Below are 26,537 nucleotides of genomic sequence, written 5' to 3'. Positions count from 1 at the left end.
AGCTCTGTCTGCCCAATAAACACAGTGTTTGCTTTGCAGTTTCAGCATTAGAACTGTCAGATAATGTTATCAATACACAGGCAATTTTAAAAAGCAGGACATTTACTATACAAATGAAAGTGAGCAATGTGATACGTTTCAAACAAAATCAATGGCGTCTAGAGAAGAGGACATAGGAGGTGGGAATTTCAGAAGTTCACACGTGGGATGTTTGTAACACACCTTAACTGACTAAACCTACTACACATGCCAAACCTTTACGACTCCTAAAAAAATAAACATATGTTCCATACATACCTGTACTTACAGTCTAGAGGACATGGAGTTAAACAATGTCTTGACAGAACCTGATGTGGGCATTTTTTGTCACTGTAACCCTTGGGCTTTTATTATGGAAAAAGCCCCATTCTACTAATGTACTAATACAGTTAAAGAAATTAAATATTAAAACTACTTTTGTAGAACTTTTATAGAAACCCCAATGTCTTTTAATAAATCAAATATAGTTCATGCTATTGGTCAGCATAGTCATATTTTGCTCTGATCCATAAGGCCAAGTTTCAGGGTCATTTTCTCATATGCTCTCCTAGCCAGTCTAAAAATCATTATACTATGTCCTAAGTTTTAAAGGGGTTGAGCATAGAGCATTTTCACCTCCAATGTAATTCTGAGTAGTTCATCCCAGCTGATACTAGGTTATTTAATCAAGATGCCCAATACTAACTTTAAAGTTGAATTTTAACTGACCATTTCTGAAATTCTGCCCTAACTCACATCAGCTTCAATTCAAATCTATTTCATATCACTGTAAACCCAGAACTGGTGCTAGTGACACAGTCTGCAGCTATGGGCTGCTGTATATTTGGAGCTGCACTGCACTGTTTCACTTACATTTCAGTTTCCACTCTTTAGCCACAGACACACACTCATACTCAATGTGTCTCATACAGCTACAAGTTTTCCTAATATTGAATTTATTCAATAAGGAAGGAAACTCAGAAAGCAGTGATTTATACCAATATTTTTAAACAGCACATTAGTCATCTCAAATTCAGTGGAAGTCCAAACACTATTACTGAAGTTAGAAAATTATACAACATCATCCAAATTTTGTGTCAAGGACTAGACTCCATTTAATTTCAGAAGGATTTAAATTAGACTAGTCAGACTAGCTTCCAACTAACTTTTTATATATGGGAAAGTAATAACTATCGGGGCACAAGTGTGCAGTCTGCAAACACATACAGTCAGTTTGGTATGTTTACACTGAAGATTCCAGCAGAGCTTTTACTCTTTAAAGCTGCTCTAGATGAGCTAGAATGACTGTGACCATCTTGTAGAGATACACCTGAAGTGCCACTCTCCTCCAAGGATGCTTAACAATATATAATCTGTGAACAAAGCATGGAGCTTAGAGAAAGACAAATCTTTTTACCAGTAAGTTCTGTTCACATTATCATGAAAAACCATGGGGTTGTGTGCCTGTTTGAGCTCAAAATATTTTCTTGTTCTGCATTTTCAATTTTTTCCCTGGAAAAACAAGATATGGATGGAATTGGTAACAAAATTCACAATATGCCTTTTAACTTTATACTTACTGCTATGGACAGCAAGCCTGCACTTCAATTTCTTTGGAGTGTCCACGTTTTCAGAGAATACATGAAGCAGTTGTTAACAGTTGTGAGAGCAAAGGGGGTCTTGGAACTGAAATGCTTCCATGGGACAACCAACTCTAGACTGATTCCTACAGTGGATGACAGGATCTGTATGGCAGTTGTTTAAACTTTAGCTGGAGGCATCTTACAGAAGCTATTACTGCCACCAGAGAGAAGGAAACACTTATTTCAAGGTGGCTTTTTAGTTCTTTCAGTTTGCATTTGTGAGTTGAATACTTGAAACATTTTTCCAAGATCCAATAACTTAATATTTAGTAAATTACAAGGCTAAGATATTGTTAATATTCCCAAGTGTGGTTATGTGATTTTTACAGACTCAAAATACATAAGTTATCCAGTTATTAGGTGCTGTTTAAAACTCCAAGCACTATTCACAACAAATGTAGTTTGAAATATAAATGCTAATGATTGCCAGAAAATACACCTATGATATTATCATAAAACCCTGAACAACCAACTCCAGGTGGTTTTGCATGAGCAGAGGGTTGGACCAAATGACCTCCAGAGTTACCTTCCAACTTCAACTATTCCATGGTTTGGTGATTCTGTGCATCTGTGTGCACAGAGTGGATATAGATATATAGAGTTTATGAATTTAATATTTTGAGGAAGCTACTCTTTAAGATGCTAAGTATTAAAGACACAAAGGGACTTCTCAGTAAAGTAGGAACATTAGGATGACAGGGAGAATGTGAAAATCATGCATCAGTATTGCATAAGGAGTGGCAAAGAGAAAATCACATTTTGCAGAGATGGAAATTACTGCACATAAACTCTCTAATTCATATATATACACTGAAGTTTCTTCTCAAAAAAACCCAAAACCAAAAAGAGTAGACTATCAGTTAGATAAACTACCATTTCTCCATCATTACCCAGTTTCTCCATATTCAGCCTACTCTCTCTAGAACTCTGTGTCTGATCAAGAGCCACTCATACAAGGGTAATATGCAAAAAACATCTCATAAGTTAAAGTCTGGCAAACATCTATCTATGCACATAATTATTAACAGCTGCACATGCCTAATTTCAGCTGCACAGTGACAAAAACTTCAAAGGTCATCTCCCTAACCACAGCAAGATTGAGGCACTTTTAAATCGGACACTACCTCTAAGTAGGTAACATCATGTGTTTATCTTTTTGTATCTCTTCCCCTCCCCTTTTAAGTTCCAAGACTTTTGGAGCTAGGATTAGCACTCTTTATGAGTTAGTAGACACACCTAGCAAAGTCTTCTCACACTTAGTTGGACACTGAACAAATAAAGTCTTAGACAAAGAGGAATATGTTAATAAAGATGGCTGAAGGCAGAAAGGATGGTATTTAAATCATCACCTGTAGGTGTCTATCTTAGCAGGGCTTTGAGTTTTGTCTTCACAGCAAAGAAAGATCTCTCTCCCCAGCAATTAGGAAAGATTCTAGACAGATGACCCTTCTAGCTTAGGTGCATCAATTTGGTGGGATGAGTACAGACACCTCTGAGTGTCCTTTGCCAACATTTAAATGCCAAAACATTCCCTGATCATGCAAATCAGGACATTAGGTATATCATCATCATAGATATCATCTCTGAAGGTAAATAGATATCCTTTACATATAAAGACAAGCAAATAAATGCAATATGCACAGCAGAAACACACATTCTCAAACAGATCGCATGGGACTTCACCAGAGCTTTGTAGAACTTCCCTGAATCTGTGGGAAATGCTCCTACCTGCCACTGCATCTAAATACTGCACTTTCTGCACTGATCATTAAAGCTCCACCCAACCCCAGCTATTCTGCAAGTCTGTGATCTGTTTCACATTGTTGTCTTGTACTCAAATGTTGACTAAATACTGTTGGCTTTTTTTATTTTTGGCCTTTCTGGTTGTCCTGGTTCACAAAAAAAGTTTAAATTCTCCAGAGAAAGGCAAGATTCTATGTGAAGAATCGAGCACCTGCTAAGAAATCCAAAAATTTGTAGAAATGCACAAAGAAAAGAACACAATAGATAAGCAATTAGATAAACAGGGAACTACTGAAACACTCTAATTTACAGGTAGAATAAGATCTATGCCTTGGATTCAGATGTCTTCTCCTCAAGAAAACACGCTTAAAAAGTATTTCTGTGAAAGTAAATTAAACCAATTTCACTGACTGTCAACATCAGCTCAGTCTGAGATTTGGTAAGTTACATTTTTAAATATTCAAGAAGCTTCTTTAGACAAAGCCAAGTCTCACAGCACCAAAATGCTATGGGAAAGATGGTCTGAAGGGTACTTCCATCAAAGACAGAACAATTCCAAGAAGGCCTGGTCTCCCGAGGCTTCCAGACCAGTTTTGTTCTTCTCAAGAGTGGGCAATACATTTTTGAGAAGCATCATGTAATCATAGGAGGATTGTATGGGTTTCTTGGAAGCACAGTTGCTTTTCAAAAATGAAAATTTAGTAAAAATGATCTCCCTCATTTCTTTCAAAATCTATAGTAATATTATTAATGTCAATGTTGAGAGAATTGACAAAAAACCTGCAAAATCAAGCAATCAAATTAGTTGAAACCCATGGAATTCATCAGGGTCAAAAAAAAAAAAAAGAGGGTGTCCTCATATGAACATGATCTGCGAGGCAGAGTTTTGTGACCCAAGGTCTTTACTACCAACTTTTCTGACAAGTCATACAGTAAAATCTTATCTCTTCATTTAGGGCAATGCCACTACATCCTGGACTGACCTCAGGTATTAATTTTTACCACTGAAAACTTTTTCATCATGGCCTCAAACTGATTTTATATGATAATGGTTTTATGGCACAGAGAAAGATTGTCTTTTTTTCTTTATCCAGTTACAAACTTCACACACGGGATAAATACAATGATAGACTCATTATATATATATATTTAAAAATATGCATTTGCAACTTAATTACATCATCTGCTTCCTTCCTCATAAGGGGAAGGGACAGGAAGCCAAGGAAAATATATAATGGCTGTGAGCCAATAACTCAGGTCTAGGGATAAATAAAACCTGTTCATCTCCATGGGGGGTTACAGTTTTCCCATGCCTTATAAACATTAAAATATAAACTTGTTCTATAGATTACAAGCTATCACTTATTATTTACTAGCTTTAGTTACTTCACCATACTTGTTTATGGACTATATTACTGGATACCCTCGACAGGATGTCGCTATATTGAAAGGAATTTGTACTGGGTTTATAGTAAAATACATACTATGCTTCTTGTAGCTCTGGAAACACAAACAAATTTTTCTTGGCAAGACATACCCTGAGCATTTCATCCTCGTTCTTGGAACATCTACTATCTTTTCTCTTCTGAGTTCTGCTCAATATTTCATCCCATGTAGTTTCAGAAGTGTTACAGTTTACTTTCCTGGCAATAAAAAAAATTAAAAAATGTAGTTTGTAACATTGACATGGTTTACATCTGGCCTGGACAAGCTACCAGTTCTGTATCCACAGAATATTCTATGCCAGACACAGAAAAGGGGAAGGGGTTTAGAACTAAAAGGCTCCAGAAACTCCATACAAATTACTGAGATTTTTAAGCCCTACTGATAGCAGATCTTTAAAGTCATCATTTTGACAGCTGTGACCTCACTAAGTGTCTCTTCCAACACAGAGCTTGTTATGTCTGCTCAATTAGCATAAACCCACAAAATCTTGGATGCTATGATGATAATAATCACAAAACAAGCACAATATTTCCAGATGAAAAATGAACCAGCAGAAAATAAATGGAAGCAAAGTAATCAATTGGAAATACACAAATAAAAACTCTTAATGAGTGCCAAATCCCTCCTCTGCAATAGGTTTGTAATCAGTGGTGAGAAACCTGAAAGCTTCTAATGTAATGTCAGTGAAATAGGAACTCTGACTCTCCAGGAATCATGTCTGTTGGACTTGCTGCTTTTTGTTGCAGAAAACTCTCTTAATTCTCCTGAAGTAATCTTTCTGTATAAAATCTTCGATGTACAGTCAGAGGAGCATAAACACCTACAGTGCTTTCTGTTTTTCAGTATGCAAGTGTCAAAAAATCCATACTGGTTCTCAGATCTCTGTCACAAGGTAGGGCAGCCGAAGAGAATAATATAAGGACTTCAAGCAAGATGCCAGTTGGAATTTTTTTTAAAGTCTGAAACAGAAAAATGGTATAATATGGCAATCTGATGTCCTCCACAATGAAATTTAGAATAACATAATATTTGAGTCACTTGGGGTGAAATTCTAGCTTCACTGAGAGACAAAAAGAATTTTCCAAGTGTCTCCACAGTGGTCAGGATTTCATTCCTTCTATGCTTCAGATATTTTATTCAGAGGAGAAAGAAGCTGGTGAAATATAAAAAAATAGGCTTGCTTTAGTTAACTTTCAAATGCACCAAGATGCTGGAAGTGTACCAATTCTTTAGCTGTAAACAGGCAAAAAAAATCTTTTAAAATGTCACTTTAAAGAAAAAAACTGGGCTTCTTATTAAAGGGTCTTATTTGGTAACAACAAATTGTAGCATGCATTCTCCTCTTACAACTATTATTTCTTACCATTACTGGGATGTGTTCTATAATTGGATTCTGGCACAGATCAGTGGAAAGAAGAAAACTTTCCAATCTGATTCCAAATAGGTTTTACTATATAAAAACACATATGCAAGAGCGGAAGATTATCTCTTTGCTCACCAGTAGTTATTCAAATCATTTAGACATTTTAGTCTAGGCAGATGTTGAATGTACTGAAACCTGTGGAGTTGTTTTTATAAACTGTGGGTGATTTGGAGTTAGGGTATTTTTTTTCATATTTGTTGGGTAGCTTCCTAATCATAGAGTGTGATGAGAAACTATTATGTTGCTTTTAAGAAATATACTTTGAATGAAGTTTTCCTTCCAACAAAGAGTCACATACAACACAACCATAAATAAAATAAATACAATATTTTATAAACTGACTTAAAAGCTGAAAATCAGGCATGTTGATTAGGCATGAATCTGTGGTTCTACTTCAGCACCTATTCAGAAAGCATACTGAAGGAATTCAGTAAATACAAGTAAACACAGTAGTACAATAAAAGAACAGATACAAATAACAAGAAACAAAAAATAAAGTTAAGGCTTCTTCCTCTGTTTAGAAGCTGGTCTTCCACAATTGAAGAACTTTTTCAAACATAAAAGGTTTCAACATAAAAGTGGCTAAGGTGAGAAGTGTTAAGCACATTCATGTAGTATCAGCAAAGTGTCAACTGAAAGTATCAACTTTCAGGCTCATCAGAGCCATACTCACAAGCTAGTAAGAAACAAAAATATAAGAAAAAGTCAAACTGTGCAAAACAAGAAGCTGAAAGCACTTAACTAAATCAACTAAACTAAATCAGTTTAGACTTTCCCTCCTCTCTACAAAGCTTAAGCTTTAGCAACTGCCAGCACACACTAGTTAACCAGCTCTTCCCAAGAAGTACTGCACAGTTTTGACATAAAAATAATTGAAAAATTCTCCTGAGTTTTAGAACAACCACCAGAGTTAGAGCCACAGACTAACATCTCTTTTGACCAACCTCATCTATTCTCACTGCCTATTCATTCAGACAGAAGGTCTGGCCAATGTTCTCTTTATTTGTCTCAGACCAACTCAGCTGTGGTGATTTAATGCCTAAGTGCAAGCAGAGATTATCATCAGGTGGAGCTGGCATGGAGAGAATTAGAAATACATATAACTTTACTTCCCATAACAGAGTTTTAAGAGATTGATCTGTTCAGCTTCTAGTTGATAACAAGCAATGGATGGGTAGCACCACATGAAATTTGGGTAACTACATTCAGAAGATGCCTGTTTGTGGTCTACTTTGAACTGGGAGAGAGGAGCTATTTTACTTCAAAGCAGTCAGAGACCAGATTCTGTATACTGGTTCCTCCTACTGAAACCCCAGAATACCACAGACTTGCAGAAATGCTCTAATTTCTGTGCAAAGATATTTCTTTTCTAGTGCGGGCAATTTTAGAAGCTTAGTACCAGCTTGTTTTCATTAAGTGCTTGAGAACATCTGACTCAATCATTTTTAAATCAAAAAACCCTAAAATCCTTTATTTCTTTAATAAACCCATAGGACTGCAACAGAGAATTTCACAGGCAATTACAGCAATGTTACATACAAAGAGTGTATTTTTTTAAAATATTGGTAGTTTTATTTCCTTGGATATTTGTGAGTACAGGGAGGAGAGAATTAGATATGTTTAATGAAAGATCAGGTTAAACTGACAGTTCAGTCCTCTGAATGCTTTCCAGGATCAACACAGTCCATGAATATTTCTCTGAAGTTTATTATGTGTGCATACATTATCTAGCCTGTAGAATACTGTAGGTCATGATAGGGGACTTCCAAGTGAAGGAAAATATGATAAACATAAGAATGGACAATCAAATTAGAGAATAAGAAGGCACAAGAAAGAGTTGCTTTCTTTGAAAAAGAATCTTCCTAAGATGGTGACTGGGTGATGCCATCACTTGTTCAGCAAGGCAAGTGGTGTGAAGCTCAGCCAAGGAAAGCATCAGAACACAATAATGCTCTGTGTCACTCTCTCTATTTACCAGCATTTAAAGCTGTTCTGAGCATGTGTTCCATGAAGGAGCGTTGTCATACAAAACTGAAGTCCCCAATGAGCCAATGTGCTTTCACATAAGTGGTTTGACAGTCGTTAAATAAGAGACCAAAAATTGCTGTAGTCTTCCAGAAGAAATAAATTTTTTTAATAAGTTGAGTCAATATCATTACACATCCAAAATTCTAAGTGAAGAGGAGTCTATTTGTGTGTCATTCATCCACATTCCTGAGCATGGGAGATGCTCTGTCAACTGTAGTCGACAGAACCTTCAATTGACAATGAAAGGCAAGGTGTACTATTATGGGACAAACTTCTAGAATGAGATAGCCTGACCCTAATAGAAATTGCCAAACAGATCTGTTAAAACTATTAACTTCTTAATATTGCAAATCATACCAGCCCTCCAGGGCAGAAGGAATTAAATTATCAGCTCCTATTCACCACCAAGAAAACCCTTAAAATTTGTTTCATGTTGAGACACTTCATAAGGTGTGGGAACTTATATCTACAGACAGCATTATAGTAAGTAATGATTAATTTTTAAAAACAATTTAAAGCACAACAATTGAGAATTTGAACCCTTTAGAAAACTGAAGAGACAAGGCATATGACTATTTGGAGGCAACAATTATTGTTACTATCGCTAGAGAGTGCTTGGCCCAGACATGTCTATTAATACCAGACTTATTAGGTCTTGACAGCTTCTAGGACATCTGTTTGTTTCATTTCCCTTTAGTCTCGCCAAATGCTAGCAGCAAAAAACATACACTTTTTGTTCCTGCTTCTGCATAACTTGAAAGACTTCTTTGCATATATGAATTTTGACAATACATGAGATCTAATGTTCTGTATCTGATATATATGTAAAGGCATGTGTATTCAAAGAACTGCAAAGGTGGTTACATTTCTTTCATCTGAGGGCATTTATCTAGGAGTAAAGGTGCTAACAAACACAAAGTGGAGCTAACAAACATTCCTCAGAGGTGGGTCAGTTTTCACAGATTTTTCAACCTGAACTAAGAAAAGGTTGCAGAGACCAAAACATCTCATCAGGAGTTTTGCACAAGCAACTCCCTCAAGTATTTCAGTATATTGCAATATTCTAAGAAAGCATTACAAAATTACAACAAATAATATTGAGGCTTTTGATACGGCTTTCCCTATTTTTCCAGAAGTCATCACACAGGTCCTGACTCAAATAAAGTTCAGTGTAAGGTATAAAATAAAGGTTCTAAGTTAAACTCTTGAATTTTGTTAGACTGTTACTGTATTCTAGGCTTAAATCCAAAAGGCATTTCTGTCCTAAATTGTTCATAATTCTAGTTCATAATTCTGTTCTTCTTGGCCATCACTTCAAAAGTAACAATATGGGTGAAATTTAAAGATCACGTACTGGAACCAGAAAGAAAAGGAGATAGCTACTTGTATACTATAAATTAACCACAGGCAGTTGCTGATGCTTTGATCCAGATATTTCACTGTGACTATATGCCAAACAGCTAAACTATTTTATTTACAAGAATCCAGCCTTGCCCACTCATTTCATTTTCATATAGCTGTATAAATAATTTGTTTACATTTTTAAAATAACTTAATATTTTTTTATAAACTTTATATGATCAATGTAACCTTACACATATACATTATTTTGAGTTAATTTTAAAAATGCCCTCGCTCAAGCTGTAGGGCCCATTCAGAATGTCAGTGCAAAGTACTTTTATTTCATCTAAAGCCTGTCTGGATGCGTATTTTTTAAAATATTTTCATTCTCAGGTGAATGCTCAAATTAGAGATTATTTCAGAATTTAAATTTGATTTTCAACTTTTTTTCAGCACTTATTGAAAACTTGCCTATCTAAATTATTATAGCCCTGGGGAATTAATAATGACTAAAAATTCAGGAAGTACTAAAAAATATTCAAATCAATCAAAATTCTTACAAAGGAGGATCAGCTTTTGCAGAAAATTGCAGTATCTGCTCCATTTCAGGTATATTTTGAGAAACATGCACATGTTGGCATGGTTCCCTTTAACGTCCACTAATGTGACTTGAAAAGAGTTACACCATTTGTGATCATTCCCTGAAAATACAAATACAAGTATTTCCATTTCCAACAAGGGATTTACACTTGATTATACCAGCTGAGAATCTGATCCAACAGTGCTGTAAGAGTTCCACAAGAAATCTTTGACTTCAGTGGGTCTGCAGGAAATAACACATGACCACAAGTTTGGTATGTATGTTTTCAGCACCTGTATATGTAGTATATTCATAATCCAATATTCTAAATAACTACAGCGGTTTCATGGGGAAAACAGAACATTACATTCCCACCATCTTAGATCTAACCAAGTTAAGTTGAGCATTTATTCATGGGTAGAAAACATGAATTTTACATCTGAAAGTAAGTGGAAAGCATTTTTCCAGATGTTCTTCCCCAGGAAAGTATGATGCAAATAATAAACTTGGTAGTTCAAAGAGTACATAAATTTCTATTTGCATGCATTTATTTGCTGTATTTTTTAGCCTCCTTTCTAAATAATTTAATTGAATAGCACATTAAATCATTTAAGAGGAGATGAAATTTTGTGATTAGGGTAATTGTTAGTTAAAAATACAAAACCTTAGCTTACTGTTGTTTGATACCTAAAATACATTATTTTAATTATTGACAATAGTTTGCTTTTGGATATATTCATAAGAATTATCATAGAAAACCACTATAATTTTTGACCTCACTGTGCTCAGGAATTGTGTCAGTCTCAAACTTTATTTTTTTTAGTCTATACAAGCAGAGTAGTCTTGTGTTACAGCTTGATACAAAGGACTTACTGTATACTCTCTTCTATATATTATTTATGACAAAAATACAATATCATAAAATGAAAGTCCTTACAACTGTAATGGAATATCAGCCAGGAAAGGGAGACTGACAACAATATCTCTTGTTCCTTTTCATTTCATATTCTGAGCTATCTATAAGTAGTGACTGTGACAAGAATAAAAATAAACAATACACATCTATTATTATATGCTGGTATATTTTAATAGAGTCATTAGTTTACCTTTGCATAATTTCCCTTTATTTGAGAGGACGTAGCAGCATGACACATGGAAATTGTCTCAGTTTCAAGCTATTTTATAAGACCAAATAAAATTGCTATTACCAGACAAAGAAATATTTCTGTCCAAAGATAGCAGAACTGAGTTGTATCTTTTTTCTGGGATGGACTAAGGACTAAGACACAGAAAATGATGCCCTCTTTTCTTCCCAGCACACCCTCCTTCTGTGAGGGAGCAGCAAGGGATGGCCAGCAGCCAAGGGGAATGCCAGTCCTCCCACTTTGCTTGTCTGCCTGTCCTCACCCCACCAGACCCCAGCACTGGGACTGGGATTAAGGGTAAAACAGCAAAATCCAACCATTTACTGTTCAGTGTATGAAGAAATGGGCACACTCCCAGCTGCTGAAGAAACCACAGTGGGTCATCAGTAGGACAAGGGTCAGGAAGAGGAAGATGGCTGATGAACACTGGTGTCAGTGGCTGAGGACTACCAGGCACATGTGAAGATGTGAGGGGTTCTCATTAGACAGAACACAGCAGAAAAGACAAGGCTCTCTATGAAGAAGCTGGGATGCAAGAGGAATGAAGCCATAGTTAATTGCCTCCCAACACTCTGGCTCCTTTAGACAAAATTCAGATTTCTTGACAATTCTGAAACTTAGTATCACTAAGTTTGCATTAACACCAGCAAGTACCACAGAAACACATCTTCCACACCCTAGGTGGAAGTCACTGCAGTGGAAATCCAGGTCACAGTGAGGCCATGAGAACACGAGACAGCGCATCGTACCAATCCTATGGCCAGGAACACAATCATATCCCAACCCAGCCTTTCTGAACTTGAGATGGAGCCAGCTGTACTGTTAAAACAAACAGAATACTCTTATGCATGAACATAAAAATAGAAGGATCCCTTTTTAAAGGATTGAGAGCCTTTATCACCAGCATCTAAAGAGCTGTCAGTTCCTTCTCTCACAAGTATTACCTATCTAAATTTTTCTATTCATACTGTCTTAATGCTGTGTTAGTTACCTAAATATGTGCTTTGGTTTCCAATAAACAATATTTTCTAGATAGTAGAAGAGAATGGTGAATCCAGAAACCATGATCATTTATCTCAAAATTGCATTGCAGAGAATTCCTTACATCTATAATAACAGTCAGAAGTTTCTAATTAATCTACCACTCAATAAGTCTGTAAATAGGCCTGCATATATGGCTTACAGTAAGATAATATGTGGAATAGATTCTGCTAGCCATTTAATATTGGATAGTATAAGAATGGGACCTTACTGAATCAAAGTAAATGCTTGTTTGTACAAGCAGCTTATTTCAGGTCAGCTTTAGTTACACTAGCAAAATTTAGATAATGTAGAAACATTAGGAAGAAGTGAGATGAGTCAGGGTTTTCCATGAAAAACTGCTTCACTGCAGAGTAGCCAATAGAAATAATTTTAACCTTATTTAGATTAAGATTAAATGGCATTCTAATATCTCACTATCTTATCTAGATAATTTTATTAGTGTTTAAAATAATAAAAGATGCATCTGGCAGCAGAACAGCATTCCTCTACTGCAGAACTTGTGTTCTGCACAGGCTCACATCTGCAAATGCAGATTAACACTTTTGTAAATTATGGAAGATTTTCTAATCTAAGACATTCTCTTCGTCTTACTGTTCTTTAAATCAAATTTTGATTTATATCAGGTTTTCCTTCCTTCTGTTTTTCTTTTCTTTTGTGTGCTTATAATCACTCATTGCATCATTTCACTCATTGCATGATTATGTAACAGGCATCTTCTGTGACATATTGCTATTTTATTCTTCTTCATGTATATACATTTTACTGCATATTGAGGGGTTTCTGTAAAAATATTTTTATCTGTCACCACTGAAGACTGGTCTTTTTGGAGTAGGTTCCTTTGCTCACAACTAGTTTCAGGGTTGCCTGAAACAACAGGGATGAAGATCCCCAAATGCTCCCTACAGTCACTTGTTTTGCTATCTTGGCCTCAAAAGGGAAGAAGAAAATAATTTTTTTATTCTATAGAGCTGATATTAAAAAAGTTCACCCTTTTCTAAATATTTTTTTGGTTTGGTTTGGTTTGGTTTGGTTTTTTTGTGGTTTTTTTTTTTTGTGTGTGTGTGTGTGTGTAGTTCATGCTCAACTCAATACCAGGCCAGCTCCCAATACAAACAACATAGCTTGAAGAATTTTGAACACCATAAATTCCAGAGCTCAAGTCAAAATACCCTTGACATAAAGGAGGTCTCACCTGAATCACAGAATCACAGATTTGCAGACTTTAGAGACTGGAAGAGACCCTTAGAAGTCACCTGGCCCATGTCCCTGCTCAGAGCCCAGCCACCTAAAGCAGGTTACCTGGGACTGTGTCCAGTTGGGCTTTGAATATCTTCAAGGATGGAGATTCTCAAGCCTCTCTGGGCACCCCGTGCCACTCTTTGATGAACCTTAGAGTGAAAGTGGTTTTTCCTATATTCAGTTTTAATTTATTGTGTTTCAAGAGAACATTCCTTGTGTCCTTTGCCTCCTCTTCTGTCACTGAGCATCAGGGAGAAGAGTCTGGTCCTCTCTTCTTTACTGCCTCCCACCAAATACATCGATAAGATCCAGATCTTGAAAATTAGGGCTTCTATGGAAATGGAGACCAACAGCATTACCTCTTCCAGTAAATCTTTCTGGAATGTTCTTAGTCCATCGCATTTAACACAGTAGGTAAATGCTCCCCAGGGGAATCTGAAATGCTCAGCAGTTGAACGGAATTAACAACACATATTATTATTTCTTCAATCTGCACACTAAAGGCCCAGAGAGCTCACTTCTTACTCAAACTTTTCCATCAAGATTCTGCAAAATTTAGATACACCCAATCCACAATTCTTGACCAATATTCCCTTTTGGGGTGCAGTAGCTCCTGCAGCTGTTCCTGTAGTAATAGTTTGGCTCCAAAGTTAGTTGCCCTTTAAACTTCAATCCTTTATCCCTTTTGATTCTATCACAGCTTCAGGTTCCCATAGTTGAAGGGCAGGAATATTTCAGCGGTTCTAACACAAGCATCTTTCCAGTTATAAGAATAAACTAATACAATAGTATTCTCTCTATAATTCTCTTTGAATTATAAATTCCTATTGTAAATTGCCAAGATTTTCTATTAACATGAAGGAAACAGATGGGAGAGACAGCAAAAGGGGAAGATGGAGGGAGGAAAGGAGAGGGCAAGAAGGGAGGGAGGAGCAAGACAGCCTTGCCAGAAATAGGATTTATTTGTGCTAAGCACATAAATAGAGTTATAGATATGGCGTTAGTGTAGAGAGAGATATGGCATTAGTAGAGACACAACTGAAATAAAGCAGCTGCTGGGAGACAGAAAAGTTATGAAACAGAAGCAAATAACTGGTTCAGTGATCACTGGAATTAATGAGCCCTGAGTTTCAATGAATTTAGATTTTCTGGAGAGTGCCCTTTTAAAATGAATTCTTCTAAAACAGCTGCATAGGTGCATCTCTTGTCAAAGAACAGATAATCTACACAAGATAGAAATACACCCTATGGTTTGAATGATTCTTCTTTTTTGTTCAGTGAGGTGCAACTTCTGACTGAACTGGGGTAGTAAAAGTTGAAAAACCTGCCCAACAAGTGTTCGAAATTAACATGATTCCATGAGAAGTTTTCTAAGTTCTTGTTCACTAGATCAACTCAAAGTGAAACAGCTATCCAGTATTGTAATCAAAGTATTTAGGTGTATTTTTCCAAATTCTCCAAGTGGCTACTATTTTCTATTGTTTGTATTGTTTCTGATAAAAACTGTATCAGAAATCTAGTGAAAGAATTCAGAATAATTAGATATTGGTAATCTTTGTGATTAATAATTTACGATTTTCTGAAAATACTACAGATTATAAACCCACCAACTGATTGCTTATGGAAATGCCAATTTTAGACAATGCCTGGTTTTAATTTTGGTTTCTTGAATCTCATCAATTCAATTTAGGACACCTGATGATCATATGTTCCTATTTCATACTAAATCTGTGGAGGTAAGTGGCTTAACTGGTAATACATTTGCTTAGCACACCTTTTAATCCAATAAAATGAAAGTATTTCTTTCTAATACCTGAAGGCTTCATGGAAATTAATAACGTTACAAAGGCTGATATTTGCTGATAGTCTTCTTGACTCCAGCTGAAAATCCAATTGTCTTTTTTAATGAGATTGATATGTTGCCCTTACTCTGAATCTCTGGAGTTATGCAAAAGAAGCTAAGCATTGTTGAAGACACAAAACAGAAGAGGTCAGAGGAATCACTTTCCCTGAGCTGAAACTGGTACACAGAGTCCTCAGTCAAGAACTCTTCCCCACACAGGACAGCAGTACTACAATGATGGTGGAAGTGTCCCTAAAGCTGAAAATATCTTACTGTAAAGAACTGCATTTTATCACTTTTCTCAGTAGCTGAGGTCAGCTGCATTTCCAACTGCAGTTTTTACATAATTCCTATGTGAAAACTTCCTTTTCTATGTTACTTTCTTGAATACCATAAAAGCAGGAACAATTAAATATAAATTTTGAATTTCTCTTAGTTTAAGACAAGATATCAACTGAGCTTTATACCCCTAGAAGATTAAAGACAAAAACAAAGGTTCACTTAAAAAATCAGCAACAATAAAAATAACAAAGAACATGGATCAGTAATTTCTAATAACTAATGCTACTTATGTGGGTTGGCAATAAAAGGAGCACTCATAAAGACTGTCTAGAAATAGATCTTTAACAGCATAGTAAATTTGATAATTACATTTATTTAATGTAATAGTAAATATAGTTATGCATGGAATTATGGTATTATGAATTGGAAGAACAAATGTGTGTTTGAATTTGAATTAGACTAGAAGACTAGAATTATACTTTTTGGCTTTGTTTTGTTGTTTTGCTTTTCTTTTCTTTTTTTTTTTTTTTTTTGGGTTACAGCTTTAATTGTTTAGACATAAAGGTCAAATGATACCAGGAAATGAATTGGGTCATAACAATGTTTAGAAAACACACGAGAGATTTAAGGATTGCATTCAATAAAGCAGTCCATAAAGTGCACATGGTCTTTAATAACAGCCTTTCCAGCTCTTCAATGGTTTCTCCAACAAGTTACCATGAAGATGATTCTTGACAAAGCAAATCATTAATACGAAGCATCTATGACAAAACTGTAAAGAATTTTTTTTAATAGTATATGGATAATTTAGTGGCTTTATCAGCATTTCTTCAACTTCACAGCAACTTGAGATTTTTAATTAAACTTTCTACCTGATTTGCAAACAGTAGGCTCCTTGTGATTCTCAGCCTGAACTTGTATGTTCCTTCAAAGATTCTGTGCTTTGACATTTCATTTAACTGAATGACTTTCTAGAAGTAATAAAGTACTGCTAATCCAGTTGATCTAGATGCTGGTTTTTCCTGTTCAAGATTTATCAGATTATTTAAAACAGACAAGCATATTTTAACTATGCAAAACTAAAAAAATTCAAAAAAATTCCCACATGATTTAGTCCCAGATAATTTAATTCTTCAGGCCACTAGCATCACATTTTCTATTGTTCTTTTCAGTCTGCTTTTGTGGTTTTAGGATGACATATTTTTACATCTTATTTAGGAAGGTTGCCTTTTTTATTCAGAAGAATCCCATATATGTTTATAAAATAATTTTTGTGGTACAAGCAGATGAAAACTTGCCAGGAAATGAGAAACCTGAAATGATTCAACAAAGGACTTAAAATTTCATAAACCTGCTAGCATGAAAGAAAGGATTTTGAAACTCTTTCCTGTACACGCTGCTCCCTCTGATACACTGGCATTTTTTTCTCATTGTGGGAAAATATCATTAGGTATAAGTGAAGTTTCCACTTTTTTTGCACAAATTTCTTTGCACCTCTGCCTTGACAGATGAACAGTAATATGAAACATAGGAATGATAGAAAACGCCACAAATGCCACACTCTCATTATCCTTGCAAATGCAACTACAATGTATTAGCAAGGTGTGTACTGGATGGATCAAAGACATTTTCACTCAGGAGCAGTTTCTGTTTACAGATCCAGCATTTTTGAAACTCTCACACATAATTTTACTGATTGTCTCAGAGACTGATCCCGGCCAGCCCCGGGGCAAATGCAATGCAAAAGCGGTTTATTTTATCAGATTTCCCCCTTTTGTCCATGGTTTTTCTGGAACGATGGGATCAGGTACAGACCCTTGCTGAGAACCCTGCGTGCCATTAGCGGGCAGCAATAGCAGTGGGCTCCCGGGGCTGTGGTTTTAGATGAGTCCAGCAGAGCAGCCGTGCTCAGTTTCAGCGAGGAAAGAGTTAAAGAGCTCCGTGTTCCCCTGTGCCCGGGAGGCAGCCTTTGTGTTTAACATTGGCAGGGGCTCAGCTCGGGCTGGAGGTTTGTTTTAATTGGGGGAGGGGGCAGAGAACAGGGGACTCTCCGACTTCTTCAGTCTGTCTCTTTCGTTCACTGATTTAGCGGAGGTGGAGATTTTCAATTCCGCCCAGTCAGACGCAGGCAGGAGGATCTGGTAAGACTATCCCAGGAAAAGGCACTCAGAAGAAATTCTGCGAGGCGGCGGCGGCGCCAGCAGCCCCAGCATGAGGGTGAGCCGGGCGGGGAGGCGCGGCGGGGGGAAGTGCGCGGGATGCTGCGGGAGCCCCATCCCGATCCCACGCCGGGAACGGCCCGGCCCGAGCCGCGGGCACCTTCCGCACCGCTGGAAACGCCCCGGACAGGGATTCGGTGCCGGTGGTTCACCTCTGTGTGCGGCTGTGAGTGTGTGAGAGGGAGGAAGGGAGAGAGAACAAGAGACGGGCACAAGGCAGCTTGGGGGGACTGCCATTCCGTAAAGTTTAACAATGCATGGATCTTGCCAGAGGCTCTCTATATAGGCTGCGGGGCAGGCAGCACTGGTTTGCCAATTGATGTTGGAATTGATCCTTCGCTGGCGGTGCAAGGAGTGTGTTACTGCTCTCGGAGAAGGAGCAGCGGGCGGCTTTCCCGGCAGCGCTCGCTGGGAGCAGCCCAGAGAATCCCCCTTGCCGGCGTTGTTCCCCTCCCTGCCCTCCTGCCCTGCTCCCTTCATTTGCTCCTGCTCGCATCTCAGCTGCCTTACACTCACCGAGCACCGTTAACGTTTTAGCTGGTCTTTAATACTTGGAACAATTTCATTTCCACTAGTACCGTCTCCTTGCGAATCTCGGCATGGGAATTTTCCTGGCTTGATACTGCAGGCAAGTCAGGAATTTAGTTCCCTGCATCCGCGGCTGCTTCTGCAGCACTGCAGGAGCACAGGCACAACACAGGCGGGTGGCTCCCACATCAACAGAGCGCCCTTACACCCTCCAGGTACCCAGGCTTCGTGTGAAGAAGGACAATCCTAGATTACCTTATCACAGAAAGTTATCAGGGATGCCAGTGTGCTACTCATACCAGGCAGGCTGCATGTTATATTCTGCAGCAAGATAAATACTTTTGAAATATGCACAGAGGAATGAAGGGCTGTCAGTAATCTATAAAAAAAGTACCCTTAAGTAGTTAGCCTATTAAAAAAGCTTTCTAGATTTGCTTCATAGGGAAAAGTTTCTTCTGGGAGAGGAAGAGATGGAAAATGACAATTTTGTTCCCAGCTTTGTATGCTGGAGGCTGCCATGCTGCCACCGTGTTTATATGATACATACATTTCACAAAAAGGGTCACAAAGTAAGGAGGAAACTGATATAAATACTAAAGCATAGTGGGCTCTGTTATAGCTTTATCACATTTACTTGGGAAAGCCATTTAATAGTGATACTTGTTTCCCATCTGTAAATTGAGGAACTGTAGTCATAGGAAATAATATAAGTATTAATCCTTGCCTGAAAAGAATTACAGTCAAACATCTCTGTTGTTTCTGGTAAGATTTAGAAACCTAAAGTGAATACACTTGCACTACACTACTGCTAAGTGCCCTGAGATACCACCATAACCAACATTTAATTAAATAAAGAAGGATTTACTATTTGGTATGTTAAACTTTGAAATCAAGTCCACGGGAACTCACAGTTGGCCAGTTCCTGATCTTAAATTCAGTTGTACAAGGATTGAAAGGTGGATCTGTGAGGGACAGCACTCTGCATGCCAGACTGAAATACTCAGGTTAGCATCGCATCTGCTGCTCTACAGACTACACACACACTTCCACACACCACATACAACAGCAGCCTGCAATACTAGTAAATATTTATACTCTGCCTGCTCCAGAAGTACTTTCAGTAAATTTTCTCCCTCCTCCTCTGGTAAATGTCATGCTATAAACTCTGACTCTAACAGCCCCACAAGGAATGAAATTAGGATTCATTTATTTAAAAGGATTCTCCCAAATACTTCTGGCGAGTCCCTTGAAATCAGAAAGTTATAAATACTTTATTGTCCTTTTGTCAACACTGCAGCAATTCATCTTGTTTTCCAGATATAAGCCATGTAAAAAAAATAAATCTTAAATTAAACCAAGGCTTCAGGAAAATGGACTTAAGTGGCATCCCTGGTTTCAGAGGAGTTTTGGTATCTACAGTGCCTGTGGCAGCACTTACACACACTTACTAGAGCAGGCTTCTATGATGCTTTCTTCCCTACCTGGAAATGTCATGAATTGTTGCTTAGAATAATAAACCAAGTATTTTTTATCCTTAAAGAGCTTAATTTTTTATTATTAACTTCACTGTGGCTAAGTATTGAGCATGAGTTGAAATTAAATTCAGGATCAAATGACAAAGTTTGAAGGTATTTTCCTGGCCAGAGGACTATCTGGCCAGAGGACTATAAAGTCTTCCTCCTAATATTTAGGGACTTTGGATCTGGTCCAGATTTTGATTTGAAATACATGTCTTTTCATTTTTCATTTGAAATCCAGGTGCTAAGTCAGACAAAAATAATATAAAGACTAACTGTTGCAGTGCATCAAAAATACTCAGAAAATTGATGAATTTACTACCTTTAATTTTTTATGTAGTGCTTTTACCCTTCTTTTTCAAAGAAAAAAGAATAAGTTCTTATTTTAGCTGAAATACCATTCAGCAGTCTCTATCACAGGTCGACTTTTCCTGCAAGACTATATTTTAAAACAGAATTTCATCTACCTTATTTTTTCCATCCCTATACAAATTCTATCTCAAGTTAACAGGGGTCTGTGGGATCTTATTTGCATAAGCTATAACTTCAGGAATTTTTTGCATTTGCCTCTTGTCAGACAGGTAATGGGGGTAATCTAGATTTCAGAGCAGCCCAGTGAGTATAAACAGGTGTTTATACACATGTGCTGCAGAGGCTGAACATTCAGATACCCTCCCTAAGGGAGAAACAGGATGTGTAAGACTACCGGTTGTACTGATTATGTGCTTTTTTTTTTTTTTCCTTTTACTTACAGTTTCTCTCTGCAGGTGAAAAAGTGAGAAGTATCTCACTGAAATACTGAAGAAAAAAGCGAAACCCTTGTCTCACTGAATTTGCTCATTGGGGACTTCAGGATGGAAGCCTTGTGTTTAAGAGTTTCCTTCCTGCTGCTGGTCCCGGGATTTGTACTCAGTGACAGCTCTGACAGAGACGTTTCCAACCGGAGCGACTCAGGAAACCCCCTTTCCACCTTCTCAGGGATGGAATCCAGCATTCTCCTCACCACCATACAGCCCCCGGTGTCCAACCAAACTGTCAAATGCTCCCAGCAGACTAAGATTGCTGAAACTTTCAAATACATTAACACCGTGGTGTCCTGTGCTATTTTCATCATTGGGATGGTTGGGAATGCAACTCTGCTGAGGATCATTTACCAGAACAAGTGTATGAGGAACGGCCCCAACGCGCTGATAGCCAGCCTGGCACTGGGAGACCTCATCTACATTGTCATTGATATCCCCATCATCGTGTACAAGGTAGGACACCATGACCCCTTCCACCTGCAGTTCCCTAAGAGTTCCCTGGCTGTTCCCTGTGCTTCCTCCTCTATTTAGTGCTCTTTTGTCAATGAATAGTGCACTTAAGGAAACAATAAAACTCCTTTTTGTTCTGCAACAAACTCCTGGCTCTCAGGTCCCACCTCCAACAAGAAAAAGTGCATTTCCCATTAAAGATGATGTAGCTCTTAGCTCTTAACCAGAGCGTGGCCTTGGGCATTTCACAGGAGCTCTTCACTTCTCATAACTGTTAAAGCTAGCAAAAGAATTCATGAGGGAAGACTTTTTATAAACTGCTCTCCTCCTTGATGTACTAGTTGCTATTTTTATATTATCCAGTCCTTACTTTATATTTTTACAGAAAATACTCCCTGTGATATGCAGGTCTCATATTATGATTTTGCAGGGAGAGATTATGTCAGTTAAGCTCAGCCTTAAGGTTTTCATTTAATATTCATTAATAGCAGAGTCTCAAAATTAATCCAGTTATATCACAGACCATTTCTGAAATATTAAATTTCATCTGGATTTGTCAAAGTATAAAAAGGCTCCTCAGCAGTTCTTTTATCCGGTATAAAGTTATCTTGTCCCAGTGTTTTGATTTTCTATTTTAATTAAACAAAGCCACAAAACAGTGCTTTTTCTGATGCAATTTATATTTACCAATATAATTCAAGCCAGAACATGCTTGAATAAACAGAACTGAGCCCTTTTTAAATATATTTCATTGATATTAACTTCTCTTAGAAAATCATTAAAGAATTTTGTAAGCTTGTGTCTGTCTCTGTGGACCATACATAGGTACATAGCTGACAGGATATTTGACTTTTTCTTCCTTTTTTCAGCAGAAACATGAAGTGTTTCTGTTTGTAAATAAAACTCTAAGTTATATAATATATATAATTATTCTATAATTAAGAAAAAGTATTCTTTACAATTTCAGCCCTTAAAGATTCTAATTACTTTTATTTATATGTGTTTTAAATGAAACATTTTAATGCATGGTTTTATAATAATTGGTGGCCTGTGGTTTCAAACTGGATTTTAAAATTAAAGAAACAATTATTTTAAGACATGCATTTTGCATCTTTATAACATGGACATCATAACTGTGTTATAACACAGGTATTCATATGACAAAATGATAAAATTTGAATTAATTAATGGAAAAAAAAAATTCACTCTGTGCATATATTACATTTGTAAAGAGGCACTGGGAGTCTGTTAACATTCACCAACCAGGAAGAGGAGGTGGAAAACTTAATTCTATAAACAGTTGGAGAATGTTTCAGGATCACCAGCCCTTGTTCTTGTAGGTGACTTTAACCTTCCAGACATCTGCTGGGAACTTAATACAGCAGAAAAGAGGCAGTGTAGGAAGTTTTTAGAATGTGTGGAGGACGACTTTTTGTTGCAGCTGGTGGGTGAGCCCACCAGGGGAGGGACTATGTTAGACCTGCTGTTTACAAATAGAGAAGGGCTGGTGGGAGATGTGGTGGCTGAAGGCCACCTGTGGCACAGTGATCATGGAATTATAGAGTTCTCGGTATTTGGTGAAAGCAGGAAGAACATCAATAAGATTTTTACAGTGGACTTCTGGAGGGCAAACTTTGGCCTGTTTAGGAGACTCATTCAGAGAGTTCCTTGGGAAGCAACCCTTGAAAACAAAGGAGACTAGGAAAGGTGGGCGTGCTTCAAAACAGAGATTTTGAGGGCACAGGAACAGACTGTCCCTGTGTGCTGAAAGATGAGTCGATGAGGCAAGTGTCCTGCCTGGATGGGCAATGAGGTTTCAAAGGAACTTGGGAATAAAAAGAGGATGTGTCATCTTTGGAAGGAGGGTCAGGTCTCTCAGGAAGCACTTAAGGGGGCTGCTAGGACATGTAGGAAAAAAATAAGGGAGGCCTAAACTCAGTTTGAACTTAATTTGGCAACTTTTGTAAATGGTAATAAAAAAATATTTTTACAATTTCATTAATGGCAAAAGGAAGGATAAACCAACCTTTGTTCTCTACTGGATGAGGGAGGGAACATAGTAACTACAGATGAGAAGGTGGAAGTGCTTAAAGCCTTCTTTTCCTCTTCAGTGGGAAGATGGCTTGTCCTCAGGACAACTGTCCTCCTGGGTTGGTAGATGGTGTCAGGGAGCAGAATGGCCCCTCTGTTATACAGGAGGAGTCAGCCAGAGAACTGCTGAGACACTTGGATATTCATAAATCTATGGGAGCAGATGGTATCCATCCCAGGGTGATGAGGGAGATGGCAGATGAGCTTGTGAAGCCTCTCTCCATCATTTACCAACAGTCCTGGCTCACTGGTGAGGTTCCAGATGACTGGAAGCTGGCCAATGTGATACCCATTCACAGAAAGGGCAGGAAGGAAGACCCTGGTAATTATAGGCCAGTCAGCCTGACCTCAGTGCCCAGCAAGGCAATGGAGCAGTTTATACTGAGTGTCATCACTCACAGGATGACCAGGGCATCAGATCCAGCCAGCATGGGTTTAGGAGGGGTAGGTCATGTTTGACCAACCTGGTCTCCTTTTATGACCAGGTGACCCACCTGATGGATGCAGGAAAGGCTGTGGATGTGTCTATTTGGACTTCAGCAAGGCCTCTGACACTGTCTCCCCCAGCACACTCCTGGAGAAGCTGGCAGCCCATGGCTTGGACAGGAGCACTCTGTGCTGGCTGGATGGCCGGGCCCAGAGAGTGGTGGTGAACGGTGCTGCATCCAGCTGGGGGCCAGTGACCAGTGGTGTCCCTCAGGGGTCTGTGCTGGGAGTGTGTGTTGATCCATTGGAAGGGAGTCCAGTGGGATGAAGCTTAATAAGTCCAAGTGCCAAGTCCTGCATTTTGGCCACAAAACCCCCTGCAGCATTACAGGCTGGGGACAGTGTGGCTGGACAGCGCTCAGGTGGAAAGGGACCTGGAGCTACTGGTCCACAGCCACAGGCTGAACATGAGCCAGCAGTGTGTCCTGGTGGCCAAAAAGGCCAATGGCATCCTGGCCTGTATCAGGAGTAGTGCGGCCAGCAGGAGCAGGGAGGTCATTCTTCCCCTGTACTCAGCACTGGTGAGGCCGCACCTTGAGTGCTGTGTCCAGTTCTGGGCCCTCAGTTTAGGAAGGACATTGAAACATTTGAACACATCCAGAGGAGGCAACGAGGCTGGTGAGGGACTTGGAACACAAGCCCTATGAGGAATGGCTGAGGGAGCTGGGGTTGTTTAGCCTGGAGAAAAGGAGACTCAGAGGTGACCTTATCACTCTACAACTTCCTGAAAGGTGGGGGTTGGACTCTTTCACCAGGCAGCAACTGACAGAATGAGAGGACACTGTCTTGAGCTGCACCAAGGGAAATATAGGTTAGATATTAGAAAAAAGGAAAGAGTGATAAAGTACTGGAATGGTTTGCCTGGGGAGGTGGTGGAGTCACCATCCCTGGATGTGTTTAAAAAAGACTGGATGTGGCACTTGGTGCCATGGTTTAGTTGAGGTGTTAGGGCTGAGTTGGACTCGCTGATCTTGGAGGTCTTTTCCAACCTAGTGATTCTGTGATATTATCTATGGTGAAATGCAGCACCTGGTTCTGATCTTCCAATTGTATAAATTACAGATAAGTCTTTGAACTTTAACTGGGTTTAATATAACATGAATTTGAAACTAGGATGACAGTAAATAATTATGAATGCGTTTTAATGGAAATTCTAGTTTTCACTTTTCAATACTCCACCTGGAAAGTTAAATTTGTTGATTTTACCAATTTGCTGATAAGATATCTGTAGAGTATTTTGTAAGATATTTGTAGAGTATTTGGATTAAGCTGACAAGAAAGATTGAAAGATTAGCTTCTGCATGACTTGAGATCCATCCGTGTTCCACAGATGGGTGAATGTCTAATGGGGCATCAGACTGGGGTTCTTAGCTGGACTCAGAGTCTACACAAGGCCAGGCTGGATGGGACTCTGAGCAACCTGGGCTAATGGCAGGTGTCCCTGTCCATGGCTGGGGGGTTGGAACTGGATGATCTGTAAGGTCCCTTCTTACCCAAAGCATTCAGTGATTCTATAACTGCACCTCCCATGATGTATTACAGTTTCCTCCCTGGTAAATCGCCCTTACGCCTTTATGGATAATTGCTAAGGCAGCATTCTCAATTCTCATGGTATATGTGATAGTACATTTTAAGGAAAAATGGCATGAGTTCTTTTCAGAGCCAAGTTTGAGAAAGAACAAGCAGTTTTATGACACAATTTTTTCTAACCTTTAAAGAGCTCTGCTTCTTTTTGCAAAGAGGAATGGAAATCTGGAATTAATTTTGCCTTTCAGAGTTGCCTTTTGATGGTCTTCTGAAAGTTCTTTAGAAGTCCAGTTGAAAGTAAAAACCAATTTTTTAATATTCTCTTTATTATTTTGCAATATTTTTTTTTCCTATTAAGTTTCTGTCGCTTCTCTGGAATTCCATAGGTGCATTTGCCTTGCTCTATCTTATATGATGAGCTGATCTATGGTTCTGATTTGATGAATGAAATTGCTTTAGCCTACATGAGAAATTATTTTTGTGCTGCAGAGAAGTATTGGATAAATAAAGGCTATGAACAAAACTGCAGCCCCTTGACACCAATTTCCACATGTAAGAAGGAAGAATTCAAGTAACTTTCAAAGCTTAATTCTAGCTTTTAGTTATTTTTCAGTTACTTAACTTTCAGAATAAATTATTTATAAATTACCATATGTAACCACCTTGTTGTCTGAGGTTATCTGCATTTATGAGAAGCATTTATGGCTTTATAAGGGAGCTCTGGCACATCCGATAAGAAATGCAATTATTATTATTATAGTCCATTTTTCATATGAACCAGCAAAGATCCTTACATTAGAAGTTGGATTAAAATTTGTTAAATGCCATTCCTGTTTGTACCACTAGGGATCCTAAAACCTGTGTCACATTTCAGCTCCTCTTGTTGAGTGACAGTGTGAAGGGTGGCCACTGGAAATATCATGATTGGATAATTGAAGTGATAGACTTTTAAGGAAAAAATTTTCAAGTGTTTTTATTTTTGTTTTAAAGTAATTCATACCCTTCTGAACTTAATTTTAAAAGATTCTTTTAGTTATAGAGTCAGCCTCATGTTGAAGCATATTTCAGTACCCTATATGTAGTGTCAAACACTTCATATATATATCTTTTAGGCCAGATCTTCATTTTTAGGACAAAACAG

At 38.0% G+C, this 26,537-nt stretch overlaps 1 protein-coding gene and 1 long non-coding RNA gene across 4 annotated transcripts in view; one reads left to right on the top strand and one right to left on the bottom strand.

The window, feature by feature from the left end:
• Window positions 1–1,000: 1,000 nt before the first annotated feature.
• LOC117244303 lies at window positions 1,001–5,797 on the bottom strand. Its single transcript, XR_004497120.1, has 3 exons — window positions 5,675–5,797; window positions 4,942–5,047; window positions 1,001–1,391 (listed from the first exon to the last, which is right to left on the bottom strand). It is a non-coding gene; the product is annotated as an uncharacterized LOC117244303 (long non-coding RNA).
• An 11,935-nt stretch (window positions 5,798–17,732) lies between these two features.
• Window positions 17,733–26,537, top strand: part of EDNRA (endothelin receptor type A) — a 33,702-nt gene continuing 24,897 nt past the window's right edge. The window contains exons 1-2 of one of the 3 annotated variants that reach the window (XM_015625699.3): window positions 17,733–17,992; window positions 20,794–21,295. In XM_015625699.3, the coding sequence (XP_015481185.1) occupies window positions 20,894–21,295 (402 nt within the window). In that variant the 5' untranslated portion in view covers window positions 17,733–17,992; window positions 20,794–20,893. The remainder of the gene's footprint in view (window positions 17,993–20,793; window positions 21,296–26,537) is intronic. The other 2 variants (XM_019006445.2, XM_015625700.3) reach the window with 2 other exon arrangements.

This window comes from Parus major, chromosome 4 (genome assembly GCF_001522545.3).
Source record: "Parus major isolate Abel chromosome 4, Parus_major1.1, whole genome shotgun sequence".
Lineage (NCBI taxonomy): Eukaryota > Metazoa > Chordata > Aves > Passeriformes > Paridae > Parus > Parus major.
The sequence above is the reverse complement of the archived record's forward strand: the minus strand, read 5'-3'. Positions and strand labels throughout refer to the sequence as shown.